The following is a 15,466-nucleotide window of genomic DNA, read 5'->3' as shown; positions in this document are numbered from 1 at the left end:
AGCTGGTTCTGTTCCGCCTGCTAAGTCGTATCCCGCTCTGCGACCCCATGAACTGAAGCCCGCTAGGCTTCCTTGTCTTTCACTATCTCCCGGAGTTTGCTCAAATTCATGTCCATTGAGTCGGTGGTGCTGTCCAACCATCTCATCCTCTGTCGTCCCCTTCTCTTCCTGCCTTCAATCGCCTTCAGGCTTTCCCGGCATCTGGGTCTTTTCCAATGAGTCGGCTCTTCTCATCAGGTGGCCAAAGTATTTGGAGCTTCAGCTTCGGTCCTTCCGATGAATATTCAGGGTTGATTTCCTGGTTCTAGGCTGACCTTAAAACTTCAGGGGGCGAGCCTGCTGTTGCTGCTAAGTCACTTAAAATCCAGTTCCGTGATCTAAAAAACTCCACTTGGCGTTCCCCGGCCCCAAACCCACCGCGCCCTCGCTGTCACTGCTGAAGCCTCACAGTGCAGCTTTTCTCCAGGATCTCTAGCTGCTTCCTGCCTCAGGACCTTTACAGTCACCATTCCCTCCGCTGGAAGACTCCTTCCCATCAACACCTCCCTGAGGAGGCTGGTGCTTCCCTTCACAAGCTCTCCATCCCATTGTTTTATTTCTGGCAGGTAGCATCTGAAATCTTATCAAGTCCCTTACTAGCCTGAGTGCCCAGTGGGGCAAGGGTCTTACGCTGCTGCTCATTATCTTGGCATAAGGAGTTGGGGTGCCAGGAGGTTGTGAAGGTGGGGTGACACTGCTGCTTCCCTGTCCCTCTGTGGTCCCGCGTCTCACTCCCAATTGTGGAGCAGAGAACCCCACCTATCCCTCCAATGGGAGCCTTGAATGCTGTGTCCTAATGTCCTGCATTTTGTCCTTAGTCAGGACCCCTCCACCCTGCGCCCCAAAATTACAGCGATTTCTCTTGCCTGACAAGCATCTTCCATGGGCCCAGGTGTGAGTCAGACTTCCACAGGCTCCAGGCACTGCCCACATGCACCCAGGAACCCAGTCCCTCCAGCTGCCTTTCTTCACCCATTAACTCAGCCAGGCGTCTGTCTCCAGCACAGACTGAAACCAGAACTTGATCTGATTTCTGAAGATCAATTAAAAGATGTGGCAGTCTTTCAAATGTTTTTTTCGTGAAGTCACTAAGTCATGTCCAATTCTTTGCAACCCCATGGACTGTGCCCACGAGGCTCCTCTGTCCTCTACTATCTTCCAGAGTTTGCTCAAATTCATGTCCACTGAGTTGATGCTTCTATATTTGCATTTAGAAGAAATGCATTCAAAAGCAAGCCTCTAAACCGACAGTACATTTACTGTCGTTGGCAAATGCTCCTCTGAGGCTTTCATACCTTTTACTACCGCACGTGGGCACCAGCCCTGGGTAGAAGAAAAGGGGGAAGAGAAGGGGAAAATCAATGAGTGTTTGTAGGCAGAGGCCAACAGACCTTCAGGTGCCACAAACTGTCTAAACCAGAGTTATTTTTAACTTGCATCGTTTGTGACCTTAAACATGAATGTAAGTGTTATATTAAAAATATGCATGTTTTCCCAAAAAGACAGGAATCAGAAGTTGGTTCCAAGGGGTTGCGTGGAGGGAGGGAACTGGCTGCAGACAGCAGGAACTTGAGGAAATTTTCCAAGGTGATGGAAACGTCCTTTATCATGACTGTGATCAGGTATCCATTTATCAAACTCATCAAACCATACTCTTAAATGGGTTGAATTGACTCTTAGATGAGGTATGGTTAAAACACACCTCAATGAACCTAACTTTAAAATACATATGCATTTAAAATTCTCAAACCATTTCATTAAATTGCAAAGCAAAGACACATGAAACCTAACACACAATACTGTGTCCTATCACTCTAGAAACCAGGGCTACCCTTTAAACCGAAAGGTTTACAGAAAGGCCACGTAAAGAAACTCAGAGCCCACCCCCACTCCATACCTACTCCCCCTGCAAAGCAAGAGGCCCAGTCAGGAGACACGAGAGGGCACACATACTGTGAAAATCTTTCTTTTATTACTGTCTCTTGTGGCAAAATAACATTTTATACAAATAAGTCACCTAGTTTACTTTGGACACAAAGACAATAGAAACTGGAACGAGGATCTTAGGTGAAGGAAGGGGAAAGGGAGGAAGGACAGATTTGGTCATTGACGTTTCTTATATTCTGTGAAAAATAGACTTACAGGGGAAAAAAATAGACTTTCACAAGTTCAACGACTTTACGTGATCCTTTGTATACAACAAGGGGTAAATCCACCTCCATCAGATCCTTCTTGTGCCTAAGACGTTCCGTGACATGGAATGTGAGAAACAGGATCGACGCTTAGGTTCCTTCACCAGTAGACTGGCATCCTCTGCATCAGGGGTCCTCACCCACAGACACTGAGTCTGTGCTATAATTCTGAGAATGGTCCCCATTCCCCAATCTGAAATCATGGTGACAAAGGCCACCAGGAAGAAAGTGACTTTACAGCAAAAAACTAAGAGGACACTGGGAGTACTCAACTGAGAGGATCAGGGTGGCAAGACACACCAGAGCAAGACACCCAACTGGCACACTGGACACAGCCTATTAAGGCTGTTCCAGAAGTGAGTTCCACTTCGACTAAAAAAACAAGTTGAAGATCCCCCCAGCTACTGCCGCATCAAGACTCTTCAGTCTAAGGAGCGCTCCAAGACCCCCAAATCACTGCCCGTATTTGAGAATCGGGTGGTCCATACTTTGAGTGCCTTCAGAAGTCCTGCAAAGCCCTGAATACTTGCGTTCCCTGCGAGACAGCTACGAGCTGATACATGAGGAGAGGATGACCTACTTTATCCCAGAACGACTTTTACTTATTTCCTGTTTACTCTTTAAAACACAGAATAAAATAAACCATGGTCTTCTCTGCAGAAGCTAAAAGGGCATCTCAGCCCAAAGGCGCCACAGGAAAAGAAAGGTGCTCTCCCAGGAGCCTCCAGGGCAGAAGGACAGGAGCGAGACAGGAGGAGGAGGGGTGCAGGCGGCAGCCCTCTGGCCACAGCTGGGTGAGCTGGTCTGCTGGGATGTGTTCCCTTCAGGAGCTGCCTCGCCAGTGCCAGGTCTGAACAGAGGGAGGGCGTGTCTCCCCGGCAGGCAGTTTCTGGCTGGCTGCCCCAGTGCCCACAGGTAACTGCTGCCCATAGTCCAAATTTCTCAACGCCACAGCCTCCTGATTCAGCTTCTGATGAGTTCAGCTACTTTCAGAGAAAGTATAATTTCCAATTCTCTCCCCAGTTCGGGTACAGAAGGATGAATTTCAAGCTTATCCTAGTCAACACCCCAGAGGCTCCTCAAGGTTTCCTGAGTAGCTGGACACAAGAATCTGGAGTCCCAGGTACAGACGCCAGACCTTCAAGTGCAGAAGGGGACCAACCCCTATCCTGCCTCACAGTGGTCTCCAGTGAAACTAAGGCAAGCTCCTGGGAAAAGGGCGCAGCACTCTTCAAGCCAGAACACCCGCTTCCCCCTGCCCTCCTCCCAGCAACCACTAACACTGCAGCTGAGGGACAGCCTACGAGCCCACAAGACGGGATCTGTCTGGGACACACTCTCCTGAGCAGGGCTCTGGACAGCTCCAAACCATTTCCTAGATAATAATTAAACATCAAATAGTGGAAACTCTCCCGAGTGGGCTTGTCGCAGAGAGAAGAGCCCAGTGAACACAGATCTGTTGAAGGTGCCCCAGCGAGAGAGAAGGTGAAGAGGCAGCGCCGCGTCTGTCCGCCAGGGACGGGAAGGAGCCACACCTAAGGCACCTGGATTTGCAGCCGACTCCAGTTCTGGGGCTCATCAGGTCTGGGGTGAGCAGCCTGCCCTGCAGGGAGCCCAGTTTCTTCTTGCCTCGGGAGCTGGGTGCAGGGCTGGCACCCACGATGAAACCAGGGTGCTCTCAGTGAGCAAGTTGCTGGCCTCTGGCACAGCCCAGACTCTGGCCTGGCACAAAGCACTGGACCAAAGTTCAAGGCCACTCATGCTCTACAAACCAAACAGGGTGCAACACGGGGCAGCGAAAGGCCAGGTCCACCTGCGGCACAGCGCGGGCCCTCCTCTCCTGGCCCCGCCCGGCCTTTCTCCCCAACACCGGGGAGGCGGCGCTCCTGTCAGAGGTACCACGTGCCTGGGCCCTTCCTACTGCGACCTTCCTATGAACGCTGAGCCCTGGCCACGGCAAAAATCTCATCATAAGGACAGGAGTTAGGCCTGAGCACCTGAATCCACCCACACAGACAGCAGTTAGGGAACTAAGGCGGGGCGAGTCCGTCCAATGAGGGCCTGAGGGAAGTGCAGAGAGACACGTTTTGGAGAACACATGTCTCTGCCAGGCCACCTCAGCCCATTTCCCCCTTTTCCCAACACCGAGACCATTCCGACTAGCGGTCCACAGGACCAGAATCCGCCTTACTCAGGTGGGACCGGCCAGGATGGTTCCAGAGCAGCTTCAGTACAAAAGCAGAGAGGACAAGATCCAGAGGAGCCGTGGGAGTCTGATCGGCACTCGGGAGTCTAGCCACACATCACGTACGCTGGGAGCACCCCTGACATTTTGTAAAACCTCCCCACAAGCCTAGAAATAAAAAACCAGAACACAACGAGGCCTGTGCTGGCCTCGAGCGACACTACAGTTCCCAGAGAGAAAATGGACACATTCGATTTCAGGAGACCCTCAAAAGGCAGGAGCTAGGAAAAGCAGGGCAAGCTCATCTTCCGTCTGGAAGGAGAACGGGAAGGCACGGCCAGGCTGAAACCTCGGGGGTGCGCCAGGAGCAGCAGCCAAGATCCCGGAAGTCAGACAGGTAAGGGCTCCCTAGGTTCGGCAGCCTTGCCCATCCCCGTGCCTCAACTCCTGGCCCCATCCTCTGCTCCACTCCGTTCAAGGTCCTCTCCAGCAGGTTAAGGACAATGCTCAGGCTGAGGTCTGAGCGTGCTGATGGCGGCCCTGCAGGTGAGGGCGGAGTCTCAGCTTCACAGAGGGCCCCTGAAGCTACAGAAGAGCCTTCTCTCCCTAGTACAGCTGTGCCTGCAGAGACCCAGGCTCATCAGGACATCCTGAAGGAGCCGGGAAAATAAACTTTCTTTCTATCTGGATTCCAGGAGTCTTATTTTAAGTTTGACTACCTCTGCAACCTAAGGGGCAGGGGGAAAAGGGAGGAAAAAATACAGGGGGAAAGAGACACAGCACTGCTTGGCACCTCTCTTGGAGCACAGGAAACTACCACCCCGGCCTCGGCTTCCGGGGGCCACGTTCCAGATATGTGTCAACAGACAGCAGCTTCAACCACCTCCGTGCGCCAGGACCTCGGGCCACAGCAAAGCACCTCCCCGTCTGCTCTGGCCGCTGCTACTGGCCCCCATTATAGGCATAGTCGGCCTTGTTGTGCATTATCAGCTTGTTGTCGACGAAGTAAAAGCTGTCAGAACGGGTCTCATAGGGATTTTCAATCATCAGACGAACTACAAGTTAGAAGGGAAAAAATGCAAACAGTTATGTGTGAGTCTGCCCTATGGACCAGGTGGGAAAAAACTCAGCATCCCCTCTAAATCCCCAGGTAACTCAGTGGTAAAGAACCCGCCAGCCAATGCAGGAGACAGAAGAGACGCAGGTCCGATCCCTGGGTCAGGAAGATCCCTTGGAGGAGGAAATGGCAACCCACTCCAGTGTTCTTGCCTAGGAAATCCCAAGGACAGAGGAGCCTGGTGGGGCTACAGTCCATGGGGCTGCAAAGAGTCAGGCATGACTGAGCACCCACACACAAAAGTGCATAAACCAGCCCTTCCTGAAATGTGAGTGTGTGCTATCAGAATAATGAGGTCAGAACAGAGGGAGCCAGGCCTGGAGAGCTGGGGAGACCTGGGACCACAGAGGCCCCCAAACGGTGCGTGCCATCCACTTCCACAGCAGGAGGCCACAAGCGCTGGGCCTGGCCCTCCGTGGCCATCATCAGCCTGGTGCTCAGTCAGAACCCTAGGGAGAGGAGCTCGCCCGTCTGCCAACATGCATCAAAGCAGCTGACTGATTGGTGCTTCTGGCCCCCACGTCCAGACATTCTGGTCCAAATTTAGAAAGTGGTGCCTCACTGGGCCCACCCACAGGCACCCCTACAACAAAGGAATCCTAGGTGTGCAGGGGGGCAAGGTGTCTTCTCCAGAGATGGCGCGTGGTTGTTAACTCGCCAACGATCCTGCAAAGGCAAGCCTGCCCTGGGACCCAGACTTGAATTTTCTGTGTGTTGAGGCAGCTGCCCCAGGTCTTTAACTATAAATGGAGGGTCAAGGGACCTGCGAGCCACCACCCCTGGTTGATTCTGAGTCAGTGATCATGCGCTATTCTGAATCCTCTGGAGGAAACGCTGTCGCTGACCACAGTTCTCAAAAGGTGCGTTGACTGCTTCAAGTTCTCTGAACTCACCAACGTTATTTAGCTCACATCCAGAGGACTGACCCCCATCCCCTTTTAGCTTATCTGGTTTCAAGGAGAGAAAGTTAGATGGCTGGCCTTTGATAAAAAACTTGAAATGCTGTACTTAATCTCTTGCAAGTATCAACAATTCCAGCCCAGCTTGGGGAGCAGGCTTTATAAAAACAGGATCATGATGATAGCAGATATAGTTGACACCCTGCCCACTTCTCATCAATCCTCACTTTACCTGTGAATAGGACTGCTGCACAAGCACAGAGCACTTGTCAGAAAACAACACTCTCAAGGATCTGGGACTCTGAGAAAACTGGTCAGTGTATGCAGACCCTTGCCCACAATTCAACTAAACTCCACCACTACTCACAGATCCCATTGTATCTTCATTGCTCTAGAACAACTTACCCTCACGACTCACAGGCGATGCTAATGTCAAAGAGCCAGATGGAAACCACAGGACTACACATCCTGTTCGTCCTGTCATCGAGTCCATCTCCTCCCTGGCCTGGCCTTCCCTGCTTGGTGCCTCCCCCAGGTCTCCCTCCCCATATCTCTTCCTAAGACCTTGTTTCCATTCTGTCACTCCTGCTCCCACACCTCGACCAGCTCACTATTTCCTGCCTGATCTATTCTGACAGTTTATCTCATGACCCTTCTACTGGCAGAGAATGAGAAAGAGGTGGTCCTCAGATTGAGAATCCCACTCAGCTTAGTTTCACCAGAGCTCTGATTAAGGAGGAAGCAAAGGGCCAGTGCAGTGCTGAGCAGGAACTGGGGTTCAGAACAGTGAAACCGTGACTGGCTGTGTATGGAATGGGCACCCCGGGGAGGGCCGGGGTCTCCTCTCATCTCCCTCCATTACACCCTTCCCTGCACAGGCTTCTTAAAGGATGGCCTGTATCAACAACTTCAGAGTCCCGCTGCCAGCAGAGCCAGAGTGTGAAACACGAGACAGGAGCGAAAGGAAATGAGAAGCCTGAGGTCAAGTGACTGGAAACCCATCACATCCCTGGTTCTCTGCCAACGAGATCGCCAGACCAGATGGATTTCACTTCAAGGTCCACTCCTGCTAAGCTGAAAGATCCAAAACGTTGCACAAGTCAGGGGATACCTACTGACATCCTCAGAAAGTTGGGGAAACTCATAGATGTGCTCGCAAGTGTTCCTGCTGCTGGGGATGCAGAAGCCGAAATCAAAGTCAAAATTTTTCAGCAGCCGTTCCCGGAAGTAGTGCCGCTCGATCATGCGGAAGTTTGACACAGGTTTGTCTCCCACGGTGAACTCCACCCTGCGAAACACAATCTCCGTAAGCTCGGCTTTGTTGCCTCCTCCCTCCGCTAGAGCCAACCCCAATCCAACACAGGACATTCTTCTCTGTGAACCAGAAGAAGGTGCTCCCCTCAGGAGATGCCGGGACTCACGTGGCGCCCACGGTGCGCAGGCGGAGAAACGCCGGTGTGAACTGGTAGCGGACGAAGCGGCCTGCGCTGACGTCCACATCTCCGCCTGCCTCCCCTTCCTCGTCCTCTTCCTCCTCCTGGTCTGAAAGGGCACACGGAACGCCAGCTCAGCAAAAAGCACGACCAGTCCGGGGTACCGACACCCGCAGCAGGACGGCCGTGCTCACTGAGCACCTGCTGAAGATTCCTGGCTCCATCCTGCACACCTCACAGGGTCCTAACAACCCTGGAGGTGTTGTCTGCATTTTATCTCCACTTTACAGACCCAGAGAGGTGAGCTTATGGGTCCAAACTCCCCCCAGTCTTCAATCAAAACCCCAGGGTTGAATCCCTGGTCAGGGAACTAGATCCCACATGCCACAACTAAGACTCAGAGCAGCCAAAGAAGTAAATTGAATAAATATAAATATTAAAAAAAAATTAAAATGAAAATAACGCTGCCGAGAATTCCCTGGTGGTCCCAGTGGTTAGGACTCTGTGGTTCCACTGCAGGGGGCATGGGTTGGATCCCTGGTCAGGGAACTAAGATCCTGCAAAGCCATAGCAAAATATAAATAATGCTGCTACATACAATATCCTGTAATAAACCATAATGGGAAAGAAAATGAAAAAATATATAACTATACACCAGAAAGTAACACAACACTGTAAATCAACTATAAATTTAAAAAACTTTTAATGTTGTTGAAAAAATGGAGCCAACAGACTTACTCAATACAAAACTGCCATGAACTTTCAATTTATAAAAAAACACACTATCTCAATTTATAAAAAAACACACTATCTGTGAAGTTCAATAAAGCGAAGTGAGCCTACAGTAAATTAAGGGAGCAAGGATGTAGATCCAGGCCCATCAGACTCGAAGCCTATTCTTAAACACGAGGCTATTTGCCTTTTATATAACCTGAGGCCTTGGGCCATGTCCTAACGCTGAAGCCTGAACACCAGGTGGGTACCAGGCCCCTGAAGTGGTCTGTGCTTTACAGACCAGGTCGGCTGTTGACCAAGTTAATGTGCTTGCTGCTAAGCAAAATAAAGAGGCTGCAAAAGTTGAAACTATCGAGAAGGCACCTCCAAAGAATGCAGAAATTTCTGGCACAGCAAAGACAAATCCCTAGAAATAATTCTGCTATTTAAATGAAAGACAGTGACCTTCAGCCTTGGGGAACTGCACCTCCTTGGATTACTACCTATTCCAGGCCATACCAGGCCCAACACTCTGACCATCTGAGAAAGAGTGAAGCATGAAGCAGATGGGCCATGAACCAACACGCAGGACCCAAGAAAGAAGACGGTCCACACCAGTAATGATGGGCTCTGGTCTAGCCCATTCCTGAACCCAAAAGGAACTGGCAGACATTCTAATGTGAACCAGGAGTTAGCGCCCTCTCTAGCAGCCACCCAGTGTCCAGCAAGAGCATTTTTTTCCAGGTCTAGGCTGACCAATACAATAAGAGAAGTCTTTTTTAGCATCAAATATCCCAAGAGCAGTGGACAGCCAGACTGAGTGGGAGTTCAAAGGTAGACTCCAGAGGCCCGGCTCCAACTATGGGATTCAGAAAGAAACAGAGCAGATCTTCTTGGGGATTCGAGCTCATCAGAAAAGTGCTGCAGGAGGGCTCTGGTTCGGCGTGCACCTTAGTCAATCAAGGTCCTTAAAGGCTGGACGGGCTGAAAATCAAGGTATTTTTACAGTGTCTGGTGCTGACCTTCCTGTGACAGTTCAGTTTTGTACTGAAATGACCATTCTCAGTCCTGTCTCATCCAAATCCATATACCCGAAGTAGCCCTGGTGTTCCCTGGGTCCTGGGAACATCTTAACACAAGGACAGGAAGCTTAGAGATGCGAATGGCACAGACCCAGGAAACTAGGTGGCCCCGACCCTCCCAATACAAGATAAGTACCTACCAGCTCGAGCCTTAGTGCCCTGGTCAGTCCAGGATTATGGTAGCAATCTCACGTTGGGTCAATCAGCAAGGAATCTCAAGTGGGGTCAAGAGACGGATGCCTTAGTCTGGCTGAGACTTTTTCATGAAACCCTTTGACTTACTTGGTTACTAACAGCTGTCTTACCAAACTTACAGGCTCCTTCTGAATAGCAAATAGATGTGAAAAGCTTGGCAAAAAGAGGCATTAGCACAGACTGGCTGCAACTCTGGACTATCTGGGCTGGAGTTCTAAAAACAAACTCCAGGGGGCGCTCAATCTCCAGTGACATGCTCCCCAGACCTACAAGTGGTCCCCTAGTCAGAAATGAAGTGCCCTGGAACCACATCACAAGCACGAGCAGTATTCATTCAAGGCTAACTGAAGGGGTCCCAAGCAAATGAGTTCACAGGCCTGGGCCTTCTGGTCATCCAGAAAATGCTGGAGATTAAAATCCAAACCGGGACTAACTAGGAAATCTGAGACACTATTCAATGGAAAGGGCGTGAGAAGAGAAAGAAACTGCCTCATGATGTGGACTGGAAGCCTCCCTATCACCCTTCCAGAGAATCCCCACGACTCAAGGCTCGGGCAGGCTTTCCTCATTATACTTTCATTTCAAGGATTCCTTCCTAAGTGGAGGTGACGCGATCAGATCAAAGAGCATGGGACCTTAGGAAAGTCACTTGGAAATTCTGGGCCTGTTTCCTTATCTGGAAGATAAGGATAATAACTCCTCACAGAGGTGTGAGGATTCCATGAGATGATGTAAACAGAAAACCATGGAACTGATAACCAGTGCAGAGTAAATACTCAGCAAGCACAGCTTCAAACCTGTAGGCCAGGCTTTAGGAGGCGGCTCAGAGGCAGGCCTTGCGGCGTCCATGATACAGGATGCAATGGCACACAAAAACTCAAGCCTCAAAGACTCTGTGCTCCGACAGTCAACTGACTACTGTTGATGCGATACTGAGACCTACCTGAAACACAAGGTTTGGCAATTTCAAAAAGCACTGTCCCTGTCTCCAAATCCCGAATTTTGAAGCGGGTAAAATCAATACTGTAGATGTTGTCTTCAGGTTTACATAAATAATCTGAAAATGAAAGAGAGAGAGAGAGACCAATGCTGTTAAATAATCCTCCGAAACTTCCATTTCCTTCTCAAGTTGTGAAGCAAACTCGGGTTGTTTTTTTTCTTACATAAAATATACCCCAAAACTTCCTCTTATGTTATAGCCAAAAGTTGCATGCAGAGAATTATGGGATCCAAGAAAGGAGAAAAGTGCATGGACTTGGTTTAGATGGAAGATTACCGTAACACTTAGAAACAGGAATGGTAGAAGGGAATTTCTCTGGAAACACTTCAAAAATGACCTAAAAACCTTTCATCAGAAGTCAAAACACAACAGAACTTTTTTAGAAATCCATTTAAAAACATGCTGACCCAAAAGTCAGACACGACTGAGCGAGCACACACGCATGCACGCAGTGGTGAATGTGGTGCATGCCTGCTGACCGTATCACAAAGCAGAGATCAGCCAACTTTCTCTGTAAAGGGTCAGAAAATGAGTAACTTAGTTTTTGAGGCCACACACTCACTATCAGAACTACTCAACTCCGTCACTGTAGCACAAATGCAGTCACACAACTATTTACAGACAAAAAAATACAAATTTTATATAACTGTGTGTCCCAAGAGATTTTTTTCCCCAACCATTTGAAAAGGTAAAAATCATTCTTGGATTGTGGGCTGCACAAAACCAGGCGGTGGGCCCTACCCACCCAGGTGGCAGGACAGATTTGCTGGAGAGGGCATGAGGCCAAAGGGAGATGGAGCCGCCAATAGCTTCATCTGTTAATCAAGACAGTGCTGACCAAAGATGATTTCATTTCTTTCTTTCCACCATGACTCCTGAGAGCATCATCTCCACAGTTCACTTTGGTACTGTATCTTATACTGCCTGCTGTGTTCGCTGTTTCATGTTTTACAAGCTGACTCTCCAATAAGATGGCAAAATTGAGAGCTACTGATTATTCCATAACTTCCCAAGGCACTGATATTGGTTCTGCACCTTTACAGGGGCCTCAATCAATACCCTGCTGAACGGAAGAGACTTTAAGAAAAGTAACAAACTCCAGAGGTCACCAAGCTGACTTATGACTTTCTCCAAGAAGCTGCGGAGGTGTTCTGAAACAACGGCACCAAGCTCAAGTTCCTACACAGGGCCTGAGTGCCCTCTGAGCATGCCACTTAGCGTCAGGCACTAGCGGCTAGATTCATCCTTGCTATCAAGAGAAAGCAGGAGGTGAGAAAAGGTGAGGTGGCGAGCATTTCCACACTTTCAGAACCCCTGGTGATAACTGGGTTGGAATAGAAGCAGCTTTTTCACAATGTTTCTATGAAACAGAAGAGCAAGACCTTCTAAAGCCACACTCAGGATAGTCCCAAGGCAAACAGTGATTGAAAACGGACACGTGACAATACTCAGAATCAAATTAAAACTGTCTTAGAAGATGGGAATTCTATTTCACACAGGTTGAACCAAGGCCTCAAACTGCCATCCTCAAATCACTGGGATGGCCTCCAGCTTCCTGAGGGCCACCTGAGCTGTGGACCAAAGCAAGTCAACAGATAAAAGGAGAGCAGCCTTAATCCATCAAGCTGGTGCTGGGGCTTCAAAGTTATAAGTCCAGAGGATGGAGCAGGTGGGTGGGCTGGGCAAGCAGGATCTAACCTATGGACTGGAAACTCAGGGGGAAACAGCGGCAACAGAAAGGGCATCAAGTAAGAGGATGACCTGGAAGAGAACAGGAAGAGGGAGGAGAGCCAGGACAGGTGGCGGGCTATGTATTTCTTCTATCAATAAAAGGTGTAAAACCGTTGCATCCTATGCAAGAAATGCATCTCTGATACTCTGACATATTCATCAATCACTAGATCAAGTGTCAAAGGCAGGATTCACATTTAGGTTTTATACGTGGAACTGAAACTTTATTAATATATACATTACATACATATAAATGAGGCAGAAACTCCGCGGCAATGTACTTAAAGAAAAGAAAAGCCCACCTGCACACAAAAAGGGCAACGCTTGGGACCCAAAAGAGGCAGGGGGCCGAGGCAGGGAGCCACAGCAGGCTGGAGCCAGGAGGGGCTGTCCGGGGGGCCGGAGTGGAGGGAAACGCGGAGAAAGCAGGTAGGGTCTGGGCTGGCAGAGGGCAGCAGAAGCTGGCTCAGGTCGAGGGGGCCAAGCTGAGCAGGAACTTCTCTGATAGCAGCGAGCTGGGGGCTAAGGGAGTCGGGGAGAGGCAGCGGCCCACTTGCCAGGGTCAGGAGGAGCTAGTTAAGAAGCCAAGAGAGGGGGTCCCCACCCAAAGAGATCCAGCTGAGGAGGAGTACGGTCGGCCGGGCCTGAGGGCCCAACCGGGACGGGCCACAGGGAAGCCTGACGTGGCCGGAGTCAGGGGAGGGCAGTCGAGCTCAAGGGGACCCATCCCCTTGAGGTGTAGGTGAGGGAGGGGAGCGCCGACTCGGTCGGGCGGAGCAGTGGGCAGCGAGGCCTGGCCAGTCGGGGACGCCTGGGTGGACCCCCTGGGCCCGCCGAGCCGCGAGCGGCCGGCTCCGCGGAAGGCGACACGGGGTCCGGGGGCCCGGCGGCCCGACGCCGAGGGGAGGACGCGGCCGGCCCCGTACTCACTCTCGGTGACCTGGCTGAGGCGCAGGACGTGCTCGGGCCGGATGGTGTCCAGAGCCAGCAGCTCCTGCTCCGTGACCGCTGCCCCGATGCCGTCGTCTGCCGCGTGGTGGGGCGCCTGCCGCCGCCCCTTGAGCCTGTTCAGGACGCCGCCGCCAGCCTTCTTCTTCTCTTCCTTGCCAGTTACCAGCCCCGCGGGCCCAACGGCCGACCCCAAGGCCGCAGCCTTCGAATTCGACCCGCTCATCGCTCCGCCGCCAAGATGGCCGCCGCCTCCGCAGCGCCGTAACTATGGAGAGAGGGGGCGGGGCCGGGCTGGGACCTGAAGGCGGGGCCGAGGTGGGCGGGGCCTGCGAGCCGCGTCGCTGGCGCCCCCCGCCCCTACCCTCCCCCTCAAGCCCCGACTCCAGCACTGGTCCAGCCAGGTGGGCCGCCACGTTAGTACCCCGGACTCTCCACTTGGCCCCCGAAGTCACCCCAAACATCTAGCATATATTTCGTACGGTCAAATGACTTTCTAGCACATAAAATGCAAACAAGGCATCTTGAGAAAATGTGGTTTCATCTGCAGTCTAGAAGGTAAGTTAAGACTGTGTTTGCTGTGCAAAAGCAGCTGTCCGATTAGATTTCCATTCTTAAACCCTACTGCGTCAGGCTTTGGGCTAAACATTGAACTGGGCTGCAAGGAATATAAGAATATGAAAGGGGGCAGGGATTGAGTCTGCTGTATTCACCACTGTATTTGGGCAGCCTATAAAGAAAGCTGAACACCAAAGAATTGATGCTTTTGAACTGTGGTGTTGGAGAAGACTCTTGAGAGTCCCTTGGACTGCAAGGAGATTCAGCCAGTCCATCCTAAAGGAAATCAGTCCTGAATATACATTGGAAAGACTGATGTTGAAGCTGAAACTCCAATACTTTGGCCACTTGATGCGAAGAACTAACTCATTTGAAAAGACCCTGATGCTGGGAAAGATTGAAGGCAGGAGAAGAAGGGGATGACAGAGGATGAGATTTGTTGGATGCCATCACCAACTCAATGGACATGAGTTTGAGTAAACTCCAGGAGTTGGTGATGGACAGGGAGGCCTGGTGGCTGAGGTCCATGGTGTTGCAAAGAGTCAGACACGACTGAGCGACTGAACTGAACTGAGCTAATGCCTGTTGTTCAGTGGCTAAGTCATGTCTCTCGGAGACTCCATGGACTGCAGCACTCCAGGCTTTCCTGTCCTTCACTGCCTCCTGGAGTTAGCTCAAACTCATATCCATTGAGTTGGTGATGCTATCCAACCATCTCATCCTCTGTTGCACCCTTCCCCTGCCCTCAATCTTTCCCAGCCTCAGGGTCTTTTCCAGTGAGTCGACTGTTCGCAACAGGTGGCCAAAGTATTCGAGCTTCAGTCTTTCCAACAAATATTCAGGGTTGATTTCCTTTAGGATTGGCTGGTTTCATCTCCTTGCTAAGGGATTCTCAAGAGTCTTCTCCAGCAGCACAATTTGAAAGCACCAGGTGCTCAATAATGACTGACTGACAGTGAATGAATGAGTGAAGGAAGGCTTGCACAGCAGGGTGCTATGGAAGAGCTCCCACTTTGTTGGGGAAGACTGTGAGGTACATAATTCACTACATGGCCCTTCCTCTTGACCAGCCTAGTGTAAATGAACTAGAAGAAAAACCAGAGTGCTAACTGTAGCAGCAGAGGTGCTACCAGAGTACACAGGAGAGGTCTGGGGGGTGGGAGAGAGGCTTCAGGGGTAACGTCTGCACTGAAAATTGGAAATTCACCGTTATGTCAACTGGAGGTGAGTGGGAGGGGGGAAGACGCTGCCCTCTTACACCCCAGGTGGCTCCTTTGCTCGAGTCAGGATCCACTTTCTTCTGTGTTGGAAGGCCCCCGGCCTGAGTGCTGCAAAATGTGTCTGCAAGGCTGATGTCACCTGTTAGGCTCAGG

The 15,466-nt window shown here is 50.8% G+C and overlaps 1 protein-coding gene across 1 annotated transcript; it reads right to left on the bottom strand.

The window, feature by feature from the left end:
• Window positions 1-1,989: 1,989 nt before the first annotated feature.
• UNC119B (unc-119 lipid binding chaperone B) lies at window positions 1,990-13,810 on the bottom strand. Its single transcript, XM_019977694.2, has 5 exons — window positions 13,518-13,810; window positions 10,800-10,913; window positions 7,854-7,974; window positions 7,548-7,720; window positions 1,990-5,471 (listed from the first exon to the last, which is right to left on the bottom strand). The coding sequence occupies exons 1-5, from the start codon at window positions 13,759-13,761 to the stop codon at window positions 5,359-5,361; spliced, it is 765 nt and encodes a 254-aa protein (XP_019833253.1). The 5' UTR covers window positions 13,762-13,810; the 3' UTR covers window positions 1,990-5,358.
• Window positions 13,811-15,466: the final 1,656 nt, after the last annotated feature.

The sequence above is a fragment of the Bos indicus genome, chromosome 17 (genome assembly GCF_029378745.1).
Source record: "Bos indicus isolate NIAB-ARS_2022 breed Sahiwal x Tharparkar chromosome 17, NIAB-ARS_B.indTharparkar_mat_pri_1.0, whole genome shotgun sequence".
In the NCBI taxonomy this organism is placed as follows: Eukaryota; Metazoa; Chordata; class Mammalia; order Artiodactyla; family Bovidae; genus Bos; species Bos indicus.
This window is presented reverse-complemented; position numbering and strand designations above follow the sequence as displayed.

What these genes read in the sequence shown, in the direction of transcription:
- UNC119B (XM_019977694.2), bottom strand. Translation starts at nt 13,761, where the DNA reads ATGAGCGGGTCGAATTCGAAGGCTGCGGCCTTGGGGTCGGCCGTTGGG. An exon ending in CCTCAGCCAGGTCACCGAGA is followed by an intron (nt 10,914 to 13,517) that starts GTGAGTACGGGG and finishes TTTCATTTTCAG; the next exon opens with ATTATTTATGTAAACCTGAA. An exon ending in CTGCGCACCGTGGGCGCCAC is followed by an intron (nt 7,721 to 7,853) that starts GTGAGTCCCGGC and finishes TGTGTTTCGCAG; the next exon opens with GGTGGAGTTCACCGTGGGAG.